The sequence below is a fragment of the Caenorhabditis elegans genome, chromosome I, assembly GCF_000002985.6.
Source record: "Caenorhabditis elegans chromosome I".
Classification (NCBI taxonomy): domain Eukaryota; kingdom Metazoa; phylum Nematoda; class Chromadorea; order Rhabditida; family Rhabditidae; genus Caenorhabditis; species Caenorhabditis elegans.
In genome coordinates this window covers 8,571,264-8,592,966 of record NC_003279.8, presented here as the reverse complement: position 1 = coordinate 8,592,966, position 21,703 = coordinate 8,571,264, and the positions used below count along the sequence as shown (strand labels likewise).

The window sequence follows — 21,703 nt, the reverse complement described above, 5'->3', positions numbered from 1 at the left end:
ATCGGGAAAAATAACCATGAATAAAAACATTAAAATTTTTGGAAAAAATGTGTATTAAAAAAAAATATTTGAATAGATAAACATTACAAGTATGCAATAAATAAATACGATTATAATTTAAAATTTGAAGTGACTTAGGGAACATTGTTTTCTAGAAGTTATAATTTAACGTCTGTACACGACTTTTTCTCTTCTTCTGTCCAATTTCTTCTGTTTCTTGTCATCCATTTCATCTGAGTCTGATCCAGCGGTCAACCATGGTAGAAGGAATCCAGCAACAAATTTGTATGTGGCTGCTCCAGGAAAGGCGAGGAGCAAAAGGAATCCGTATGTAGAATAGAGTGAGATGATCTGGGAACAGAGTAAATTATACATTTGAAGATAGAATATTTCATTTTTGAACTATTAATGCGCACTTTCCCACACTTTTTTTTTGCAAAAACTAACTTGAATAATGACTGTCAGAATAATGGCGTCTTTACAGTATTCTCCGAATGCTTCTGGATCGTTCAAATCGGCACCAGCATCCAAAACATGTCCTTTATCGTCAAGCTTTGCTTCTAAAATCATAATTTCAGATTAATACAAAAAATTAATGGGTAAGACAAACTTACTAGCTAAAGATTTCATGAAAAGAATAGCAAAGATCTGCACGAGCGCTGAGACAGCAAAAAATACATAATCGGTGGAAGAGCACTGGCTCAGAAACATACACGATGAATAGTAGATTGCCTAAAACAATTTTTAAAAAATCGTTGAAATGTGAAATTACAAATGTTTACCATGCTAATCGTGCTAGCCACACTATAAGTGGTGACAGTCTTCTGATTCTCCTCATAGATCTCTTTCTGCCCTTTTGTTGCTTGTTTCACCATCTGTATTTAATTTTTATATTTTTGAGGTCATTGCTGAAAAAGTCAAAGGTATTGTAAAGGTTGAAAAACCACTAATAATAACGAATTAAACAAAATTTTCTCGATATCTCGGAAAGAAAATGATAAAAACTTCATTCTTTAGTTTGAACCGATTTGCAAACTAGAAGTTTGAAATTGTGCGAAATAGTAAAACGACACGAAACTGTGTGGGGAAAGAAACCGATTTAGAAACATGGAAAAAGCCGGGTTGAAATAGATATTTAAGCAATTTGGTGAAAATTCAGTTCTTGAAAAATTGTTCAATACGGGGACACATTTTGATAGGAAAGTGGACGAATTGATATCTAATTGTTGTGCAAGTCAAGTCGGAAGATCTCGTTTCCGATGAAGTAGGAACCCTGATTGTTTGGACGGAGAATAAAGACTTGCGAGAAGGGATTGATTGGATCTTCGTCGGTCTGAATAATTTTTTTTCGGTTTTTTTGAAAACTACTTCTACTTACCTTGAGCTGACCAAGAACCATCACTTGAATTGATCCATCATACAGAGGCTGAGAGTCAATCACAGTGATCGCTCGTTGAATTTTTGTGAATCCGAGAGTCTAAAAGTGTTTCGTTATTGAACTCTCGTACTTTTGCACAAACCGTGAACTTTTGGAGAATTCCGTCACGGCCTTTCGCTTGCTGTCCTTCAAAAGTCATGTAAGAGTTTTCTGGGTCGTACAAATCGGAGAGTCCTGAAATTCACTAAGTTTATTGTTTTTTTCAGACGAAATACCTTGAGCACGACTCATTCCATCGCCAACATCGAACTTTGAGTAGTAATGTTGAATGAAGGCCTTTGCAACACTTTCGTAATCAGGATTGAAGCTCATTCCTTTAAAAACGACAAATTGGGAAAAATAATTGAAAAAGAGTAAAAATAAATAAGATAGGTAGGAAAAAGCAACGAAGAATACGATAATTTTCGAAACAATTGAATTATATATTTACTCGAGATGGGTTGTCTCAATAAATTTTGAAAATTAGTTGTTAGATGAGCAGTGGTCTTGCTCGCATTGAGAAAAATAAACAGCAACCAAATTGTTTTTTTTTAGTTTTTAAAGTTTAAACCCTCGGCCTCATGTTTCAGTTTTCGAAAGAACAGTATTGTCTTCCTGCGTTTTGTTCGTTCTTGGGAAGTTTAATTAAAAATAATTATGAATTATTTGATTCCTCACAAGAGAAAACCGATTAAAAAAAATAAAAATGCCTAAATAAATTGGAAAATCAGAATAAAATGGCAAGGTGCCAGCATCGCGCGCACATTTTGTAGCATAATCCAGCGGAGCGCGATTACTGCACAGAAAGCGAGAGAGTGTGTAAACGAGAGAGAACACGTTATGAGCAGAGAAATCGCCTTGTCGTCACTCTTTTTGTTGAAGAGGCGCAGAGAAAAAAGAGTTGGTTGGCTCTGTTTTTATGTCTCTTTGAGCTCGCCAAAATGGAAAACAGAGCTGGAAAAGCAACAAAATAACGACAAAACCACTGAAATTATGTTCCTCTTTTGTTGTTGCTCCATTTTTTATTTCTTTCCATTCTACCAATTGAATAAGAAGTTAAACTTTATTCTTACTCCGTAATGTTGGCATTTCAAAAATCAATTTTCTGTAATTTATAGAAACTTGAAATAATTTTCCATCTCTGCGCATCCTCATGCCTTAGCGAACACCATATATGTATGTTCTTTCACTCTTCCCTTTTCGGCACCTGACCAGTCTTTTGAAGCCAACGTTTTCTGAAAATAAAGAACCGTTACTATTATATTTTCACATCATCCAGAACTGAAATGATATCAATTTTCGAGAGCTCATTACATCAAACTCATCCAGTCACATTTATGGTTACCTTGGTAACAGTTCATTGACAAAATTAATGCAAGCAATTCCGAACTCATTACATACTGCTTCTCACATGATTATCAAAATTCTATGAGCGATACATATACTCAGTTAGTTTTCAAATGTAGATTTTTGTAATTGAAAGGAAAATAAGTAAGCCAAACATTTTAAAACTAAATTGTATACCATTTTGCTGACTGAATTTGAGCAAGCTTTAAAACTCCCAAATTTTTTTCTAAAAATGGAAGAAAATTTATGTGAACCTCTAACTATGTGTCGATTTACCCAGCTTGTGTAATAGTTCGAGAATCAAAATTTTTTTAAAGTTTTTGGTCTTGATTTTTGACAGTATTAATTACATCTTTCTCAAAAGGAAAATCCCATCCAAGATAAAACATTTTAGCCTGTAAAAGTTGTGAAATCGCCTTAGAAGAATATGTGAGCTTTTTTCAAAAATCTCAGTCACATTTTGGAAAACTGCCAGATTTTCTAAAGATTTTATTTTTAGTAATTCCGAGCATCTTGCAGGTTCATACAACGTTCAAATACAAATTATTGGAACGTAGTTCAAATATAAAACTTGTAGAAAAAGCAACGTAATTGTCACTGAATACGAAAACGTATAGCAAATTTTGAAAATGTTAACTATGATGTTCGCCAATTTGACCATATGAGTGATTTAATTTAAACCTTTAATTAAAATTTTCATGAATGTGGCCGAGTTTTTTCACATTCGCGGCCACGCAACGCAGAAATATGTACATGGGTACAGTAACCCCTCCTGTCGAGTTAAATATACTCTTATAGGAGAGAGCTCTTAACTATTCACATGTACGAAAAATAATAATATTTGCCAATTTTCTCGCTCTCAAAATTCCATTTGAAAGAGAGAAAAAACTGTTCTCGATACACGAAGAAACATGCGATATATGTTAATCATAAAACCTTCTAACTTTTTATGTCAGTTTCTATTCTCTTCTCGATTCTCTTTACTTACGAATTCTCTTTCTTCTTCTACCCTTCATCTGTTTTGCTCGTTGTGCAATTGTCAGGAGACATTTAATCCGAGTTAATCAAGAATTTTCGAAATTTATCTGAATCCGATTTTGTTTCTCTTCAAAGTCAGAAGAAATCATAAAAATAATATAAAAGAGGAAGAGGATTATACAAATTTAGAAACATTATTCATTCTTTTTAATCATGATATCTCAAAGGATGTTGTTTACTTCAACTTTTGAAAGGATTTTATAGATAAATTGTTATGATTATTTACTTGTTTTGTTTCTTCCTCCAGTATTTAATCTGTGGTCACTTCGTGGTCTTCAAGGCTTTAGGTTCAGCTCATTTTGGTTGTTTAATAGTAAGTCATATGATACGAAGATTCACAGAATGATTTGATAATAATAATAATACGAAATCTCTTTTTCTATAATATTCTCAGAATGTCATACTTCTATAGAATTTATAAATACATTATTACTGTTTTGAAAACCTTTTTTTCCTAATCTATTCGCCGTCAATTTGGCGTTCTTCTAACATTCAGTATTCGAAATCAATGTTCAAAATTTGCTTAGAGAACACCCCAAAATTAGGTTCCGTCCATATCTTGGCTTTTTTCGCCGCCAGATTCAGAAAAAAACTGATTTTCTGTGAGTTCTATTCTATTTTTTTAATTTCTTAAACAATTGGAAATGGTACAGTGTGTTATAAAATAGTTTATTTATTCTGGTTCCTCATGAGAGCACCTCAATAAAAAGTAGTGACGTACATCCATCTGAAACAAAAATAACAATATGACGCCTTCTTAGTAGTACTTATGTTAGTTTCTATTAATGGACTTTTTTTTAAAATAAAAACTCAAAATAGTCAAAGAAATTCTAAAAATGGACATTTGCTAAAATTTAAGAGAAACGATTTCAAAAGATGAAATTATACTTTCCTCCCAACTTTTTTGCTTTTGATAAATTGCTGGCCGAGTTATAACTATTTCTAGGTCACGTATCAGAAGCCGGGTGAGTCTTGAGATCTTCGTGATGCCTTGTCATATCTAAATGAACGAAACTTGAATAAATTAATTAGGAGTCATCGGCTTCATTGAGTTCAGAAAAATTCTGTATAAAACAAAATCAAGATTCAGGTAAATATCTAGATTTTCGATCATTTTGGAACCGCGTTCCTGATATCGAAAAAACTTCGAATCCATTTAAAAGTTGAATAAATCAAATGAAAACTTCCTCTCATTTTTCTTCATTTCTCTCTCTATTTTTCCTTGATTTTATAGGTGATGACGATTCTGATCAACACAAAAATCTTATCACAAACTGTTGTTTCTTATCATTTTTTACACGTTCATACCAGTTTTCATTCCGAGTTCTTGAATTTCATAATTCTTTCATTTCGCCTTTCTATGTAGATATTGAAACTCCGCCCATTTGAGTAGCTCACCTGACTCTTATGACTTACCAGAAGGTTCTATTATCATTTTGGATATAATTCTGTTTTCTGATTCAAATTTTTTTTGAATTTCGGCAATGCACAACGAAAAATATTAATTTCATATATAAAATCATCTGTACTATTTATTATTCTTTATCCCAAATCAGTCCTTTTTTGTGGTCGTTGCTTTTTAAGCTCGGCCCATTTTTTTGGATTTTATTCTAGCCTAACATCTCCTCCCATATTTTTTTTAATTCTTCGAAATTTCAGTTTTAAAACTACGAAAATGGACGATTTTCCTTCACCAGAACCTACTGATCCCAGACTTGAGGCAATGGCTCAAAAAGTGTTAGAAGAAACTATTATCACTGAAGGAGATGTATGTTTTTGAAGATTTGAAACTTTTTTTTTGAATTTTCAACACAAATAGTCTCGCTGGCTACTTTTAAAAATTAAAAAGCCATCTGCAAATTTTAAATTTCATATTCTAGGCCAGCCGGCGAGCAAGTAAGTGAACAAGAAACTTTAAAAAAGAGCAGAGTTGAGAGATACCGTATCTTGATCAAACATCAAATGTCCAGACATATTAGCGAATTTTTATTTTAAAATATTTAGAATCAACCTACATAAACATTAACTTATACGTTTTCTAATTTTAGAATGTGTCTCTCAAATTAGCCTTTTCTTTTAAAACAGGAAACAATTTTTTTTCAAAAATAGTAATACTTAAAGAAACTGAAAGGATATTTACGACAAAAGGTTTTAATGTATGTTGGAGACTCGAAAAGATCCAAAAAAAAAATAAAGAGAAAATTACAGGAAAAGAGAAAAGCCCATATCTTGTTTTTTAAATTTTGTTATAGTAAACTTTTCCTAAGAAATTCAAATCCTTAAAATTGCCCTATTTGAAGTGTCAAGCTATCCTCAACTATTTTTTAGGGAACAATCTACTGGGCTCTCAAAGTTACCCGATTACTCTCTAGAGTAGCTAAAAAACACCAGTGCTTTGAAGCTTTCTACGATGCCGTTATTAAAGGTGATCCAAAAACACGATGCTGTCCTGCACACAATGAGAAACTCATTGGAAACTTTGGACGAGCTATCATGTGTGTCTTGAGAGCATTCAGATTTCCGGTTATTCGATATGAATCTCAAGTGAAATCAATATTAACGTGTCGACATGCATTCAATTCCCATAGTCGGAATGTTTGTCTGAATCCGTATCATTATCGATGGGTTGAACTACCGACGTGCCAAGTTCCACCAATTATTGTAAATAAGGAATTGGATTACGGTGAACCTCCGATTCGGACTGAGGATGCACTGGATGATTGGAATCAAAAGGATTTGAAAGAGGAACAGGTGGTTGCAAGTTGGGATGTGCCAAATGTGACGATGAGAGGAGATGAAATTAAGGTTTGTTGAGAGATGATATCCCTTTTTGAACTCTTTCCAAAATGCAAAATCCAGTAAATAAGTTGCAATTAATCTTTTTTTTTCTTTAGAAATTTTGGAAATTTGCAAACTTACCAAAAACGTTGACTGAAATATTTGCACGTATTTCTACAAAACATCCACTGTCACCCCCTCACATTCAAAAATAAAAATTTCAGCTTCTCTATGATCGATATGCAGCTGAAAACGGAGATTTTCAATATATGAATTACGGAAATTTTGGCTCTTTTGATGGAAGTCCGTGTAGCTCTACCACGATGTCATTAGGATCATCTTTCGCATCGTTACTGCAACAAAGTAATCGACAAGACGACGAGGAACCCGGATATTATAGATCTGGACTCTCATCTCCAGCTAGGTACGAATTTCACTTTTTTGGAATTTTTTTGTTTTTACAATACTGATTCAACAATCTAAAGAACTGGCTAAACTGAAAGTAGAATTCGAAATTCGACCTAAAGGTTGAAAAAAAAATTAAATTTGGCGGTCGGGCCGACGAAACTGTTGAATATTGGAAAAAATTGAAATATTAGTTTAGATCTATAAAACTTTAAATTTACAGTCATGCAGCTTCTCCTCGAGAGTTTATTCCAAACGGAAATGATACAATAAGTCTGGATCAAGAAATGATGGATGATTCCGAAGTTAGTGACATCATGCATTCCGAGAATTTTTCATCAGAGAACAATGGAAACCGAAAGCCAACGTATGCAGATGGACGGCCTATCACACCAATTGAACCTCGACCACTCTATCGATCTTCGGCATTAGAACTTGGAGATCTGTCACGACAGGCTGGAATATATGAATGTGTAGAATATGAAGAGTCGCCGAGTTGGCTGAAATTAATTTATTATGAAGAAGGAACGATGATTGGAGAGAAAGCCGATGTAGAAGGGCATCACTGCCTGATCGATGGATTTACAGCTAGTCGCACTGACTCAGAAACCAGAAGGTTTGTATCATTGACAGAAGCCCTGGTCTAGAACTTACACGCATCTGAATTTTAACTACATTCACTAGTGTACACTGAACTAAAACATAAATTCAAGTAAATATCAAAATAACATCATTACAGCCGTTTCTCGCTTGGTTGGTACAACAATCCAAACCGCTCTCCACAAACGGCCGAAGTTCGTGGTCTCATTGGAAAGGGTGTTCGATTTTACTTGTTAGCTGGTGAAGTCTATGTAGAGAATTTGTGCAATATTCCTGTTTTTGTACAGTCAATCGGTGCAAATATGAAGAATGGTTTCCAATTGAATACTGTATCAAAGTTGCCTCCAACTGGAACTATGAAAGTTTTTGACATGAGATTATTCTCCAAACAGCTGAGAACAGCAGCTGAGAAGACATATCAAGGTGAGAGTGAATTAGTAATTTCTATTATATCATATTACTTTTCGTCCAAAGTACGGCTATTGTGCGATATATCAAAATTGTCAACTAAAAATAATTTATAAAAAGTTTTTGACATTTTTTGGTGTATAGTTTTTACCGATGCAACTTTCGGAGAATACGAATTCTCAAACCTTCTAGTCAGCTACATTTTTTTTCTTCCAACATTTCAGACGTCTACTGTCTCTCACGAATGTGCACAGTTCGTGTTTCGTTCTGCAAAGGTTGGGGAGAACACTATCGTCGTTCAACCGTCCTCCGATCGCCTGTTTGGTTTCAGGCTCATTTGAATAATCCGATGCATTGGGTCGATAGTGTACTCACTTGTATGGGAGCTCCACCACGTATATGTTCATCCAGAACTTAGCTTCTTTCTTTGCCAAAATCCTAATCTCCAATTTGCGTGTGATCAATTTTGTTGATAGAGAAAGGTTTTTATTTTACTCTAAAACATCAAAACGAGTTTTAAAATTTTTTATTTAAAAATTTAGATTTTAAACTTTTTCTGTGTATTTTTACATTGTTTTTGAGGGCTTTAGAACTGCTCGAGATTTCTTTTTGCAGCTTTTAAACGACTTATGTCAACTTTAAAAGTGTTTACAGTAGCCAAATATTCTAGAATCCTTGGAAATGTAATTTTGGTCTGATTTTTTCCGATCGAGCTTGATGGATTAAATTTAATATTATCAAAAAAAAAAACACTTTCAAAAAGCTGCCAGGATATTCACTTAAATATAAACCCCCTAAAATCCTTGGAAATCATCAAAATAGTTATCCGAGCAGTTTTACGTCCGTCGAAAGTAGTGCACAGTTACGCTTAAAATGTTTCAGATCGAAATTTTATTTATCCAGAAAGTGGCTTAGAGTTTTACAGTGATCTGTTTTCAATAAGTAATTTAGTATTTAAAAAAAGTTTCGTTTTGATATTGGAGCGTGAAATCAAAACCTTTTCTTGCGAGAGTGGAGCACTTTACTTGTGAAAGGATCGGTTGAAAGGAGGAGGTTCTAAGAATTGTAGATCTAAATCAAACGTAGGCGGCAATTGCCAAATTTGCCACGTTATTTGGAAGAATTTTCTGAAATTGAGTACTTCAAACTGATTTTAGACAAAAAAATCCCTAAATTTGTTCGGTATTTATGTGGGAATTTATCTTAAAATTGTCAATTTTGCCCATGAAATGATTAGATAATTGTTTGCCACCCACGCCTGATCTGAATCCTCCACAAGTAAAACTCCAATAACCTCAGGTTTCATTAATTGTCCTTTTCCCCATTTCTCTCTTTCATCTCTTCATTCCGTTCATTTTCGTGCATCTAGTTTCTTTATTCACAGCAGCTTTCTTTTTGTAGTTCTCTCAGTTTTCAGTCCCTCATTCTGGTTTTGGTGCCATTTGCTTATAGTTTGTTTACAAGGTTTACAACTATACCACAAAAACATTTTTGATCGCAAATTATCGGAAGTTATCTAATTTTACTTTCAAATGTACTGTTTTTGTGTGTCACCTTGTGCAATGGCTTTACCGTGCATAATAATAATGTAGTTTAAATGATTTTTTAATGATTTTTCTCTTTATTGCATTCAATAAAAATGTACCTTTTTAACTTATTGTTTGTCTGGGATTCTAAAAAGTTTTCAAAGGAGAAATGGATTTTACAGGTTCAATAATTTTTTTGTAAGTTTGTTTTAAACTGACTCTGAAGACTCCGAGGAGAAGATAATTTTACAGACTTTGGAAAAATATTTTAAAGTATTTTAGGCAAAATGAATTGTGACAGTTGAAACATATTTATTCACACAGTTTGCAAGGTAATTCTTCCATTTGCAAATATGAGCGAGTTTGGAAGCTCGTGAGTTTCAGTTTATTTGCTTAATTAGAATAGATAAATAAACTAGTCAATGAAATTCTGAAAAGGAAAATAAAAAAGTAAGAAACATGTAATTTTGTTGGCTGCTCATTCAGAAAAGGAACAAAGCAGAAGCTGCAGTCAAACATAAAAATACACATGAGAAACATTTGCCAAATTGGTTTTGCCTGAGCTCTTTTGAGCTTACTCTTCGTCTGCCACCACCACTCCACGTCTTCTTCTTCTCGTTTTTTCTTCCTCGAGGCGCCGTTGCTTTTATCCTCTTCTTCACGTTTACTCTCGTATCCATATTTCTCTATATCACAAGTACTCTCTCTCAACGACTCCTTTTTCAGAAGAGCTCTTTCCTTCACCGGGCGAGCAGGAGAGGGATCGATGTGCTGGTGCTCTCAAACGTCGTCTTTTTTTTCGTATTCTCCATTTCACGCTAATTTGGCTTTTGAATTGGCTTTTCAAAAAATTTTAATAGCGAAAAATTGGTTTTTGAGGTCAAAACCTCAAAGTTTTCAATAGATTAAAAATTTAAAGTGCAGTTTGCATTGCATTTTTTCAATGCAAAAATTTTTTGAATGAAAAGAATAATCAGAGGTTAAAATTTTTAGGTTATTTAGTGAGATCTCTGAAGAAATTTTTAATTTTTAATTAAAAAACATGTTTCGCGTCACTCGACCTACCGTATGATTTCAAAGGTACATAGCCAAAGACTAACCTCGCGTCTCGAAGCGAAAACAGTGGGATTATTGTTTTACTATTTCTTCAAATAATTTCTTCAATTTTCACTAAAACTGTTTTGTTTTAAACTAGTTTTTAAGACAAAAAAACGTTTTCTTTCAAATTTATTTAAATTTTAATATAAATATTCTTTAAACTAGGCATATATTCTTACTTACTTGAGCATTCCTAGTTTGTTTTCCGATGGCGGGAACTTGCCCAAATGCGGGAAAAACGCTCTCCTAATTTCATTTTCGACCGATTTTTTTTTCAATTTTCAAACAGTTTCCTCACTTTCTAAAACTTTTTTTAGATCGAATTGCAAGAATTTTCCGAGATTTCAACAGAAATTCGCTCAAATCTATCCAAAAACCAAAATTAATCACATTTTCATGCGCGCGTGCTTCCCGGATGTGTCCTTCCAAAGTGAAACATTCTCTCCCTCGGAGAATCCATTTAGATTTTCGCTTGCTTTCCAGCTCGCTGGAGCATTTTTATTAATAATGCAGGCATTTATCTAAAAAATTATCCCGAGCAACGCTTTTTTCTTCTTAAAAATGTTTGACGACTTTCTCGGCTTACTCTAAGTTTTAATAGTTTCTATATAAAGTTGATAAATTCTAATTTCCGCTTGTCGCCTATCGATTCGTCTTTTTCTAATACATTCAAATTAGTCGTGCTCGCGCATTTTTCCAGCTTCTGATAACTTCCTTCCCCCGCTCACACTTAAACTTTTCTAAGAAATAAAAAAAAGTCTTTCGTCTTTTTATCGGCATCATTTGAAAAGGGAAATAAAATAGGAAACGGAAGATTCCAACGAACGAATGCAAAATGAATGCATTTTATTTGCTTTTGTTTCGCGTTCAAAATTTCCATTTTTTAAATCGTTTGTATGCGGTTTCTTGTTTTTTCTTTTCTTGTGCGAATTTCTATACCTTCCTTGACCTCGAAATTCCGTTTTCTTTTTTGAATAATTTATTCTAATTTTGTTAACTACCAAATTTAGAAGTAAAAATGTTTTTCGGACTGAGTTTGAAATTGATTATTATTCGGCAATTGTTATAATTTTTACCCCACAAATTATAAAAAATGCATCATGAATTTTGTAAATTTTTCTCCTTATATGTTTCTCACACTCGTGTTCAGTGAAATTATCAATTCATTTTAAGAGAATTTTGAAAGAAATATCACTGAGCTATAGTCGAGAAATCAAAAACAGAAATCTTCATGTGTTTTCGCTTTGCAAAGAGAATAAAAGAGAGTGGAAGAAAGAATTCTTCATTTTTCCCCATTTTGTCCTAGTCTCATGAATTATTTTCTGTCGGTGAGGATGGAGGCGTCTCGTTGCTGGCCAAAAAAGAGAATAAAGAAGTCGGCTGAGCACACCAACACTATAAGAACTCATTTTCACCGTGTTTTCCTAGAAGTGAGCTTTGGTGTGCCTTCTTGTATTCACAAGCCTCAGAAAAGTTTTCTAGAACAGGTGCACTAACACCCGCCTCGCCGTATTCGGAAATAATCGAGATCCAAAAAATCAAGTTGTTTGGAATTTAAAAAACAATGTGAAAAATTTGATTATTTCTTTCCAAAATTATATTGGCAGGCCATAAATCTTATAAACATAAATTTTAAATTCGAAAAAGTTCTCCCGAAAAGTTTATTTTTTGAAGGCTCAAGTCACATCTACGTGAATTGTATTGAAGACTACAACTATTTTCGAATCGTTGATCAGAGTTCCTCGAAAACTTCATATTTTCTAATTTAATAGAATAACTTGCCGTTAACTTCAAAATGAGTCAAATTGACACGATTAGTTCAAGCCTTTGCTCTTAATCAATGTTTGTAATTCGATATTCTCTGAGACTCTTCGAGCTTTTCCTTTCTTTCTAAAATCCTTTTCTTTTAAAGAAAATTAAAGACGAGTGATTTTTTGCTGAAAATCAGTTTTAAATGTTCCGAGTGTCCCACGAAAATAGCACGAATTCGCACTTGACGTCACTATTTTCTTTCTTGTGCTTCTGTCTGTTTTCCTTCTCTTCTCCTTTTCCGCTTCAAACCAATAAGCCTGCTCTTGTTGTCTATGTCTGAATCTCTTCATCTTTTTTGCTATCTACTTTTTTTCGCCGAAGGCAAAACACTCCCCCTTCTCTCGAATAATTCTGAATCCTCACGTCATCTGAATTATTTCACTCTTCCCACTCTTCATATTCCTACCATTCTGGAAAAATGGGTTTGCAGAGAGGAATGCCGTTGGCTCAACTTGGAGAGCCGTTCGGAATCACACCATCCTCCATCGAGAATGTATCACCAGGCATTGATCAGTGCAAGGATCACAGGATGGATGTGAGTTTTTAAAAAAGTTTTTAAAAATCATATTTAGAATACATCTAAAAATATGTTTTTAAAAATTGCATTTTTTTTCAAAAATTTCACTTCAATTTTGCAAAGTATTTCCAAATGGCTATATAAGTCATTCTATTTTTTCATAAATATTTACTGTAAAATCTAGCGAGCCAATGAAATAAAAAAAACAATTATTTTTGACAATAGGCTCCCCCGAATCTCCTTATAGTTAGTCAAACAGAAAATATCCGAATCGGGAAACTTCGAAAGTTTCTATTTTTGGTCGCTATAATCCGTCCCTTTGTCTACTGCTTCCAAATTTACCATCAAGCAATCAAATAATTTTTCTCTCCAAAAAAAGCAGGCTCCGCGCGTGGATAACACAGTTCGTGCTCTGAAAACTTTCTGTATTTGTTCACATGCCATGCTTGCTTGCCCCGCGCTTTCCGTTTTTAGGGGTCGACACCGCCCATTTTATCCATATATCCAATTTTAAATTTGAACTTATTTCATCTAATTTTCTTGCAAGCTCCCATATGACTTTTGATTTTGAATTGCCGTTCCGAAACTTTTTGGAATCTCGAAAAATTAATACGGTATGTGTAGCCTACCGGTTTGTAGTCGTCCGGAAATAGAATAGAAATTTCAAAGAAGGAACTAGTTTAGATGAAGAAGTAGAAAATGTAAATAATGGAACATGAATTGATATGGTAGTGGTTATTTTAATATACTATTCACTGTTTTACTGTCCAGAAAATGCATCCAAATCAGACTTTTTTCGAGATTATATCTCGAAATTTATCTAATTTGCTTTTAAATCCTGGTGCACTGTGTCAAATGGTAAGAAAAATATGCTCAAAATTGAAAAATAAATTATAATTTTAAGCTGTAGTGTTCGAAAATCCTGTTCTGCTTTATTATAAATTAGAAAATATTACCTAAACGCATGAATACATTCTAAATATAAATGTGATTGTTGTGGCTATGTGCACTTGTTCTGTTGTTTTCTGGTTATAACTACAAAGTTCAATATTCAACGAAAGACCTTCCCATGAATTCCAAAATGCACGTTGTCTATCTTCTTGATCGCCAATTTCAGGTCTCAATGCGATCGGATCCAACGGATTGTTCTAGTGACACCACCAACACCTTTCACAGCAGCATCCACATCATTCAACCACCGCCAAATAATGGATTTCGATTGATGAATTGGAAGGTATTATTTGTGAAAGTGAATTTAGAGCATGAGAAAGCTTGGCTTACTGTATAGCATGGCGTTCTAAAAAAAATAAATAAAATTACATTCATTATTCCTTGGAATTTATTAGTAGTGCTGCAATATTTTTTAGACTTGAGGAGCGATTTTTTTATTGCTGAAAGGACCCGAAACATTCCAAAAATACCGCATTTCATAATTCATATAAAAACTTCTTCTTCATATAAAAACTTCTTTTTTAAAAAATGTCAAAAATTACAGAGGTTCAAGATTTCTGAAAAGTCCTAATTAGATTTAAATTCATATTTTTTTGGAAATAAAATTTTCATAAAATTTCTTATTTCTTTTCTTAAAGTTTAGAAACTCCATTGATTTTTTTGAGAAGTCACATTAAGCAATTCGTTCTTTTTGGGGTACTTTGAGTCTAGATTTCAACAGATCCTGGGAAAAGCTCCCTCGATGAGTAATTTCTAGTTTATTGAATTTCAAGAACACGATTTGTGATCCCGAAATGAATGAAAAAAGAGAGAAACACGATAAACTGGGTGAAACATTGAGACACCTGATGTTTTTTGACCCGTTCTGTTCTTCAATTTTCTCATTTTCACTGCTTTTGCACACCTCTTTTTTTCATCTCTTATCCTTCCTCAGCTCCCTGCTAGTTTCTTTTCTTCTTTTTCTTCCTGTTTTTTTTGTCTTTCTGCTCATCATCATCATCGGCTGACTTTTCCGCCTCATTTTACTCAAAAGTTTCCCGTTTCTCCAGTTTTCTTCTTCTCCTCGACTGCATTTCTCTTCTACTCGAATGTCGATGACGAGAAACAGAAGAAGCTACTACGGCGGCTCCTGAAACTTTTTATTGTTCATTGTTCATCATTTGTCCAATTATTATTCTTCTGTTTCTGACGCATGTTAATTTTGGCGGAAGTTGAAGAATTTGCTGAAAATGAAATCGAACAAGGAGAAGAAAAGGTAAATACTTCCTCCATTCTTTGTTTTACAACGATGTCCTATTATTTTAGAACTCATGCATTTATTATCTTGAAGCTTTACAAGAATTTATTTCCTGGAAAGCTCTCATTTTAAAGTAGTATTTGCAAAGCTGATGCGCTCCTTTTTTTGCATTTCCTGTGGTCGAACAACTATTCCACTTCAAAATGTCATCAATCATTTTCTTTATTTCGTTTCCGTCAATTTCCCGAAGTTCCCATGGTTACACTTATTTTTAATCCACATTGCTTCATTCATCTGCTGGTCGTGTTCCCTGATTTTAGTTATTCATGTTTTTTTTCTGATTCTATGAAAAATATTAATTTCTTCCCCAAAATATTGACTGATCAGTAGGCTTATAGATAAATGGTAATTGAAAACTAAGCAAGAAGATATTTATAATTTAATCCGGAATTCTGAACGGAACGTATGTCATTTAAAAGAGGACATTTTAAATAGGGACCTACAAACCTATCATTTCAAATCATTCAAACCGTTCAAATCATCAAATTAATGACTTGTAAAATGAAATTTTCAATGACGAACATACTTCAAACGTAATGTTCATGTTTGAAGCAAAATATTTTATGTGAAAATATGAATGTTATCAAACTTATTTCAGACCGATTCATCATCAGAAACCGAAATTGACATTGGAGATGTCCGAAAGTGTGGTGAGAAGGCCGATCCTCGACAGTTTGAACTGCTCAAAGTCCTCGGCCAAGGATCATTTGGAAAGGTTTCATTTTCAAAACCTATGAGACAATTGAATTTTATTCTTTGTTTCAGGTCTTTCTGGTGCGAAAAGTACGTGGACGAGATTCAGGGCATGTCTATGCAATGAAAGTTCTGAAAAAGGCTACGCTGAAAGTCCGTGATCGTCAACGAACGAAGCTAGAACGGAACATCCTGGCTCATATTTCGCATCCGTTCATCGTCAAACTGCATTACGGTATGGAAAGTAATGCAATGACTGAAAATAATTTCAAAACTTTTTTTCAGCTTTCCAAACTGAAGGAAAATTATACCTGATTCTCGATTTCCTGCGTGGTGGAGATCTCTTCACTCGACTATCGAAAGAGGTTATGTTCACAGAGGATGATGTGAAGTTCTATCTGGCAGAACTCACATTGGCACTGGAACATCTCCACAGTTTAGGAATTGTCTACAGAGATTTGAAACCAGAAAAGTATATATTTGATTTCAAATGGATTGTTTGTGAGAAATTATTTTTCAGCATTCTGCTCGATGCTGATGGTCACATCAAAGTCACAGATTTCGGGCTCAGCAAAGAAGCAATCGATAGTGAGAAGAAAACTTATAGTTTCTGTGGAACAGTGGAATATATGGCTCCAGAAGTTATTAATCGGCGTGGACATTCAATGGCTGCAGATTTCTGGTCTTTAGGAGTGTTAATGGTTTGTTTCAAAAATTATTAATTTTATAATGATTTTGTTTTCAGTTTGAGATGCTCACAGGACACTTGCCATTTCAAGGAAGAGATCGAAATGACACTATGACGCAGATTTTGAAGTAGTTTTCCTTAATATTCAAATGTTTTATATTTTTATATTTTCAGAGCCAAACTCTCGATGCCACACTTCTTGACACAAGAGGCTCAATCTTTGCTTCGAGCTCTTTTTAAACGAAATTCGCAAAACCGCCTCGGAGCGGGCCCCGATGGCGTTGAAGAGATCAAACGGCATGCATTTTTTGCTAAAATTGATTTTGTGAAGTTGCTCAACAAAGAGATTGATCCACCATTCAAACCAGCACTCTCCACTGTCGATAGCACTTCGTACTTTGATCCAGAATTCACGAAACGGACACCAAAAGATTCTCCAGCTCTTCCTGCATCTGCCAACGGCCACGAGATATTCAGAGGATTTTCATTTGTCTCAAATGCAGTTATGGAGGAGAGAAAGCTTATCGCAAAGTCTGTCAGATCTGTACCAACAGCAAAAACAAATCCATTCACTGATGACTATGAGATTCTCGAGGTTTACTCTTTTTTCTTTAACAATCAGATTTTATTTTATGATTTCAGAAAATTGGAAATGGTGCACATTCGGTGGTTCACAAGTGCCAAATGAAGGCTACAAGAAGGAAATATGCTGTGAAGATTGTCAAGAAAGCAGTGTTTGACGCAACAGAGGAAGTTGATATTCTTCTGAGACACTCTCACCATCAATTTGTTGTTAAATTGTTCGACGTTTATGAAGATGAGACAGCGATCTACATGATTGAAGAGTTGTGTGAAGGAGGAGAACTTTTGGACAAGTCAGTTTAAAATAAAATAGTTTTTAAAAGAAACTAAATTCAAAATTTCAGACTTGTGAACAAGAAGTCGTTGGGAAGCGAGAAGGAAGTTGCCGCTATTATGGCAAATCTTTTGAACGCAGTTCAATATCTGCACTCCCAACAAGTTGCTCATCGTGATCTGACAGCTGCAAATATTCTTTTCGCTTTAAAGGACGGAGATCCAAGTTCGTTGAGAATTGTTGATTTTGGGTTTGCCAAGCAATCGAGAGCAGAAAATGGAATGCTCATGACTCCATGTTACACTGCTCAATTTGTAAGTTTATAAGATTTATATGCAGTTCTTAGACAGTTTAAAATTCTAGGTGGCTCCGGAAGTTCTTCGCAAACAAGGATACGATCGTTCTTGTGATGTCTGGTCCCTTGGAGTTCTACTTCACACAATGCTCACCGGCTGCACTCCGTTCGCGATGGGTCCAAATGATACACCTGATCAGATATTACAACGTGTTGGAGATGGAAAGATTTCAATGACACATCCAGTTTGGGACACAATTTCCGATGAAGCAAAGGATCTTGTAAGAAAGATGTTAGATGTCGATCCAAATAGAAGAGTCACAGCAAAACAAGCATTGCAACATAAGTGGATCGGACAAAAGGAAGCACTTCCGGATCGGCCAATTCAATCAGAACAAGTTGGAGAGCTTGATATGCAAAATGTCAAGGTAATTGGATGGTTTTTTTGTATCACATGAAAAACGATTATAATTTAAAAATTCAAACATAACGAGATTTTTTACTTAAAAAAAAACAAAAAAGGTATTCTGCCCAAAATCCGAAAAAATTTTCCTCAAAAATTCAACCGTTTTGAATATCGATACATAATAGTTACAATACGGTTTCGTTTTCTAATAAGAGGATTCGGAGCGCCATGTTTTAATTAATTGTGAAATCAGTTTCAGGTTGCACTTGAGCAGACATATAAAGCAATCGCATCGGCTCCAAGTGTTCAACTTCGTCCAGTTGGATCGTCTGCACTTGCGAAACGACGAATGAAGGAGATTCTTTACGCCAACTACACGAAGAATGTGTCAGCAAATGCATGGTGCGTTTTTTTTCTTCAATGTCGCTGGCTCTTATCGTGACAACGCAGACCAGCCATCTTATAAATTCACTTTGACCTTCCATAAAGTTGCAGAACCGACCGATCAATGTCAAATTCTTGCCAACCGCTCACCAAAATGTACCGTCGAGACGACTTGTAAATACATCGATTCATTTTTACGCACGGATTTTACTTTTTTCTTTTTTAAATACTACTAACATTTATCCAATTGTTTCAACAAATGCTCCTCATTGAAGCCCAATCACCAATTTAAATAACTATTTATTGACTCCATAATTACATTCATTTCATCCAAACAATAACTAACTTTATTTACTCATCACACTCATCCCTTCCAAATCCTCTATCGCCTATGTTGTGATTAAAATTGCGCATCCAAAAGAATTTTCAGCCAAATACGGGATTTTCTGCATTGAATCATTTATTTCCTTCTAATTCTTCATTTATTCATATTCTCTTATATGCAGAGATAAGATTTTGTGAATGTTTTAAATTTCTAATGCTCCCTTTAATTTGTTTTAAATTGAGAAAATCAATAAATTGCTTGTACAGTTCACAATAGTTTTTGGTCAAACAGTGGTTGATAAGATAAGATAGTTAGCTTTTTGATTTCTGATTCGGTGAACTTAATTTTTTTTCATTTTCGTATTTCCAATTTTCAGCCATGACTACAAAAATAACAATGGAAGAAATGAGAGCAGCTTATCAAAGAACTGCTCCATTTCTTCATAAAACACTTGTTATAACAAGTGAAAATATTGATGAAAAAGTTGGAAATGGAACACATGTTCTATTCAAATGTGAACATTTACAAAAAACTGGAAGTTTCAAAGCCAGAGGAGCACTGAATTCTGCTATTTTGGCAAAAGAGAAAAATGCAAAAGGAATGGTAAGTTTTTTTTTTGATTCATATGAGCAAAAATATTTTTTCAATTTTACAATCTGATTCCCAGATGTTGCTCCATAAATTTTAAACTTTTTGATATTTTCCAAAATTTTCAGTCAAAGTTTTGAAAAACTGCCAATTTTTTCAAAAATGTGGATTTATCGAGCATTGCTGCAAGTTCGAATTCCTAGAATGTTAATATACAATAAATTGAAAAGAAATAATTTCATAAACTCTGTAGAAGATAAATTTTTGGTCGATTTCCGAAATGAAGATAGGTGAAAGTTTTACTAAATCTTGTAACTGAATAAGTGAATCTTTATTAGAAAACGTTTTAGTCCAAAAATTTCAATTTTTAGATTGCCCATTCGTCTGGAAATCACGGGCAAGCTCTAGCGTGGGCTGCTCAAAAAATCGGACTTCCTTGTACAATTGTCGTTCCAAAAAATGCTCCAATTTCTAAAATTGAAGGAATGAGAGAATACAATGCGAATATTGTTTTCTGTGAGCCAACTGTTACTAGTCGGTGAGCCTAGAAATTTTATAAGAAACTAGGGATTTTACTTTAAAACGCGTTTCCCATTTCATCTAATTGGTTCGAGACTGGGCGGAGAAAAACGCTGATTGGACTCACAATTTCCATTTTAGATGAAATCAATCTGGAAAAATATAGGAATTTGCATTTTAAAAAGTTGATTTTTATCTTTCCGGTTTTTACAAAAAATCTAATTCTTTATCAGCCTAACTTCACAAATAAATTACAGTTTCCAGAGAATCTGTATGTGCTGATTTGACTGAAAAACTTGAGTATTATTGTGTAGAACCTTATAATTGTGTTTCAATGATCAACGGACATGTAAGTTGTTTTCAATTAATAAAACAACTAAATAATATTCTTTTTCCACACAGTCATCAGTTGCATTTGAAATCCTGGAACAGGTTGGCAATGAGATTGATTCCATTTTTTTATCTGTTGGAGGTGGTGGTTTAGCTTCATCTGTTGCTTTTCTGATAGGCAACTTGAGGCCAGACATCGAAGGTTTGTCAAATCACATTGTCACTTGTTTTTACTATATCTACATTTATAGTATACCTTGTGCAACCAGCACAGAAAGAACTTTCGAACTTTCTGGAAAATGGAATTAAGTGTCCGGTTGACACATTGGATACAATTGCTGATGGAGTTCGTGTAGCAAGAGTTGGACCGCTTTGTGAACCAATACTCAAACAGTATTGTGCACAAAAAGTTATCAGTGTGGTAAGTGTAATATATGAAGGTTAAAAGTGGATCAGCGTGCATTGGGGCTTTTGTATTTAAATGCTGATCAGGTGAAGTGTAGGGAGTTCGAAGACACTGATTGGTTCGAAAGTGGGCGTGGCTTCTTGTTTGGGAGGCTGTTCAAACGGTGGAATTAGTCAGTGTTCAAAATTCAGGTTACTAAATGTTGAAATTGTGTTTCTTTTTCGATTTTCTTAAATGGAATTTCAGTTTTGGCTTATTTTGAGAATTATTAAACAAAAACCTAATTAATGTTACTTGACATATGAGTAAATATTAAAGTACTAGAGTTACTTCTATTCAAGACCCTATGTACTGCAAAATATTGTGAGTTTTGAAGTAGAAACCACGTGACAAGGAGATGAAAGCATATATATATATGATATCTACAAACTATTTTACAGAAGGAAGACGAGATCAAAGAAGGATTGAAACTCATATGGACAAGAATGAAGGTTACTTTCAGAAAATTAACATTGCTTAATCTTTATTTTCAGCAACGAATTGAACCAACTGCAGCACTTGCATTTGCAGGAGTTCTCTACCACAAACCGGCTCACATCAAACGTCCACTAGTCATCCTATGCGGAGGAAATGTTGATACTAATTATGTGATCAATTAATTAATATTAATTTTTTGAAATTTTTTGATGAAATTGTTAAACTGATAAATAAAAAAAAGCCAAATTGTGAAACGAGAAGTTTGAACTGCATTCTTCTATAAAACAGTGTAAACGAGGGAAACGTTTTTTTCGTTTCGCGGAAGTTTCAAAAACGGTCAAAGCTATCATCTTTTCTGCAAACAAGAAAATTCAGGTGAATAGTTGCTTCGTGTATAACTTGTATTCTCGAAACTCAAACATGCGGCAACTACCTTATTAACATATCGTCGTGATATCTGCGTCTATTTCTCTCTCTTTCTGTAAGGGGTACAATCATCGTTTATTCTTCACCAACTTGCAATTAGTCTTCAAAAGACGCAG

The 21,703-nt window shown here is 34.1% G+C and overlaps 5 protein-coding genes across 9 annotated transcripts; 3 read left to right on the top strand and 2 right to left on the bottom strand.

The window, feature by feature from the left end:
- Nucleotides 1-38: 38 nt before the first annotated feature.
- tmem-208 (Transmembrane protein 208) lies at nt 39-875 on the bottom strand (the record flags this gene model as incomplete). Its single annotated transcript, NM_059922.7, has 4 exons — nt 39-351; nt 448-560; nt 615-732; nt 783-875. 4 exons carry the CDS (start codon nt 873-875, stop codon nt 166-168), a joined length of 510 nt encoding a protein of 169 aa, NP_492323.1. The 3' UTR covers nt 39-165.
- Nucleotides 876-988: 113 nt separating this feature from the next.
- Nucleotides 989-1,752, bottom strand: ran-4 (putative nuclear transport factor 2). Its single transcript, NM_059921.5, has 4 exons — nt 1,654-1,752; nt 1,521-1,612; nt 1,379-1,477; nt 989-1,333 (listed from the first exon to the last, which is right to left on the bottom strand). Exons 1-4 carry the CDS (start codon nt 1,748-1,750, stop codon nt 1,220-1,222), a joined length of 402 nt encoding a protein of 133 aa, NP_492322.1. The 5' UTR covers nt 1,751-1,752; the 3' UTR covers nt 989-1,219.
- A 3,707-nt stretch (nt 1,753-5,459) lies between these two features.
- On the top strand, nt 5,460-8,543 carry daf-8 (Smad protein daf-8). Its single transcript, NM_059920.6, has 6 exons — nt 5,460-5,570; nt 6,131-6,607; nt 6,805-7,004; nt 7,209-7,601; nt 7,725-8,008; nt 8,218-8,543. Exons 1-6 carry the CDS (start codon nt 5,478-5,480, stop codon nt 8,409-8,411), a joined length of 1,641 nt encoding a protein of 546 aa, NP_492321.1. The 5' UTR covers nt 5,460-5,477; the 3' UTR covers nt 8,412-8,543.
- A 4,218-nt stretch (nt 8,544-12,761) lies between these two features.
- rskn-1 lies at nt 12,762-19,115 on the top strand (the record flags this gene model as incomplete). 5 transcript variants are annotated; one of them, NM_059918.4, is made up of 13 exons in its annotated part: nt 12,816-12,964; nt 14,064-14,180; nt 15,793-15,909; nt 15,960-16,122; nt 16,173-16,359; nt 16,408-16,588; nt 16,633-16,703; nt 16,750-17,170; nt 17,218-17,450; nt 17,502-17,745; nt 17,795-18,154; nt 18,392-18,534; nt 18,628-19,115. In NM_059918.4, coding segments are annotated over exons 1-13 (2,355 nt in total). In that variant the 5' UTR covers nt 12,816-12,847. The 5 variants fall into 5 exon arrangements, with proteins under 5 accessions (NP_001021602.1, NP_492319.2, NP_001122504.1 ...); NM_001129032.5 differs by having other exon boundaries at nt 12,860-12,964; nt 18,386-18,534; nt 18,622-19,108; NM_001026432.5 differs by lacking the exons at nt 12,816-12,964; nt 18,628-19,115 and adding an exon at nt 13,462-13,560 and having other exon boundaries at nt 17,795-18,007; nt 18,051-18,154; nt 18,392-18,485.
- A 102-nt stretch (nt 19,116-19,217) lies between these two features.
- Nucleotides 19,218-21,411, top strand: serr-1 (Serine racemase). Its single transcript, NM_059917.3, has 7 exons — nt 19,218-19,444; nt 19,801-19,967; nt 20,213-20,297; nt 20,351-20,480; nt 20,530-20,699; nt 21,125-21,175; nt 21,218-21,411. The coding sequence occupies exons 1-7, from the start codon at nt 19,220-19,222 to the stop codon at nt 21,341-21,343; spliced, it is 954 nt and encodes a 317-aa protein (NP_492318.1). The 5' UTR covers nt 19,218-19,219; the 3' UTR covers nt 21,344-21,411.
- The last annotated feature ends 292 nt before the right edge of the window (nt 21,412-21,703 follow it).

Coding starts and splice junctions, on each gene's coding strand:
- ran-4 (NM_059921.5), bottom strand. CDS start 1,750: ATGAGCTTCAATCCTGATTACGAAAGTGTTGCAAAGGCCTTCATTCAA. Junction 1,613..1,653: donor TGGAATGAGTCGTGCTCAAG/GTATTTCGTCTG, acceptor AGTGAATTTCAG/GACTCTCCGATTTGTACGAC. Junction 1,478..1,520: donor GAATTCTCCAAAAGTTCACG/GTTTGTGCAAAA, acceptor AAACACTTTTAG/ACTCTCGGATTCACAAAAAT.
- daf-8 (NM_059920.6), top strand. CDS start 5,478: ATGGACGATTTTCCTTCACCAGAACCTACTGATCCCAGACTTGAGGCA. Junction 7,005..7,208: donor GGACTCTCATCTCCAGCTAG/GTACGAATTTCA, acceptor TTAAATTTACAG/TCATGCAGCTTCTCCTCGAG. Junction 7,602..7,724: donor ACTGACTCAGAAACCAGAAG/GTTTGTATCATT, acceptor ACATCATTACAG/CCGTTTCTCGCTTGGTTGGT.
- serr-1 (NM_059917.3), top strand. CDS start 19,220: ATGACTACAAAAATAACAATGGAAGAAATGAGAGCAGCTTATCAAAGA. Junction 20,298..20,350: donor TTTCAATGATCAACGGACAT/GTAAGTTGTTTT, acceptor TTTTCCACACAG/TCATCAGTTGCATTTGAAAT. Junction 21,176..21,217: donor TCATATGGACAAGAATGAAG/GTTACTTTCAGA, acceptor CTTTATTTTCAG/CAACGAATTGAACCAACTGC.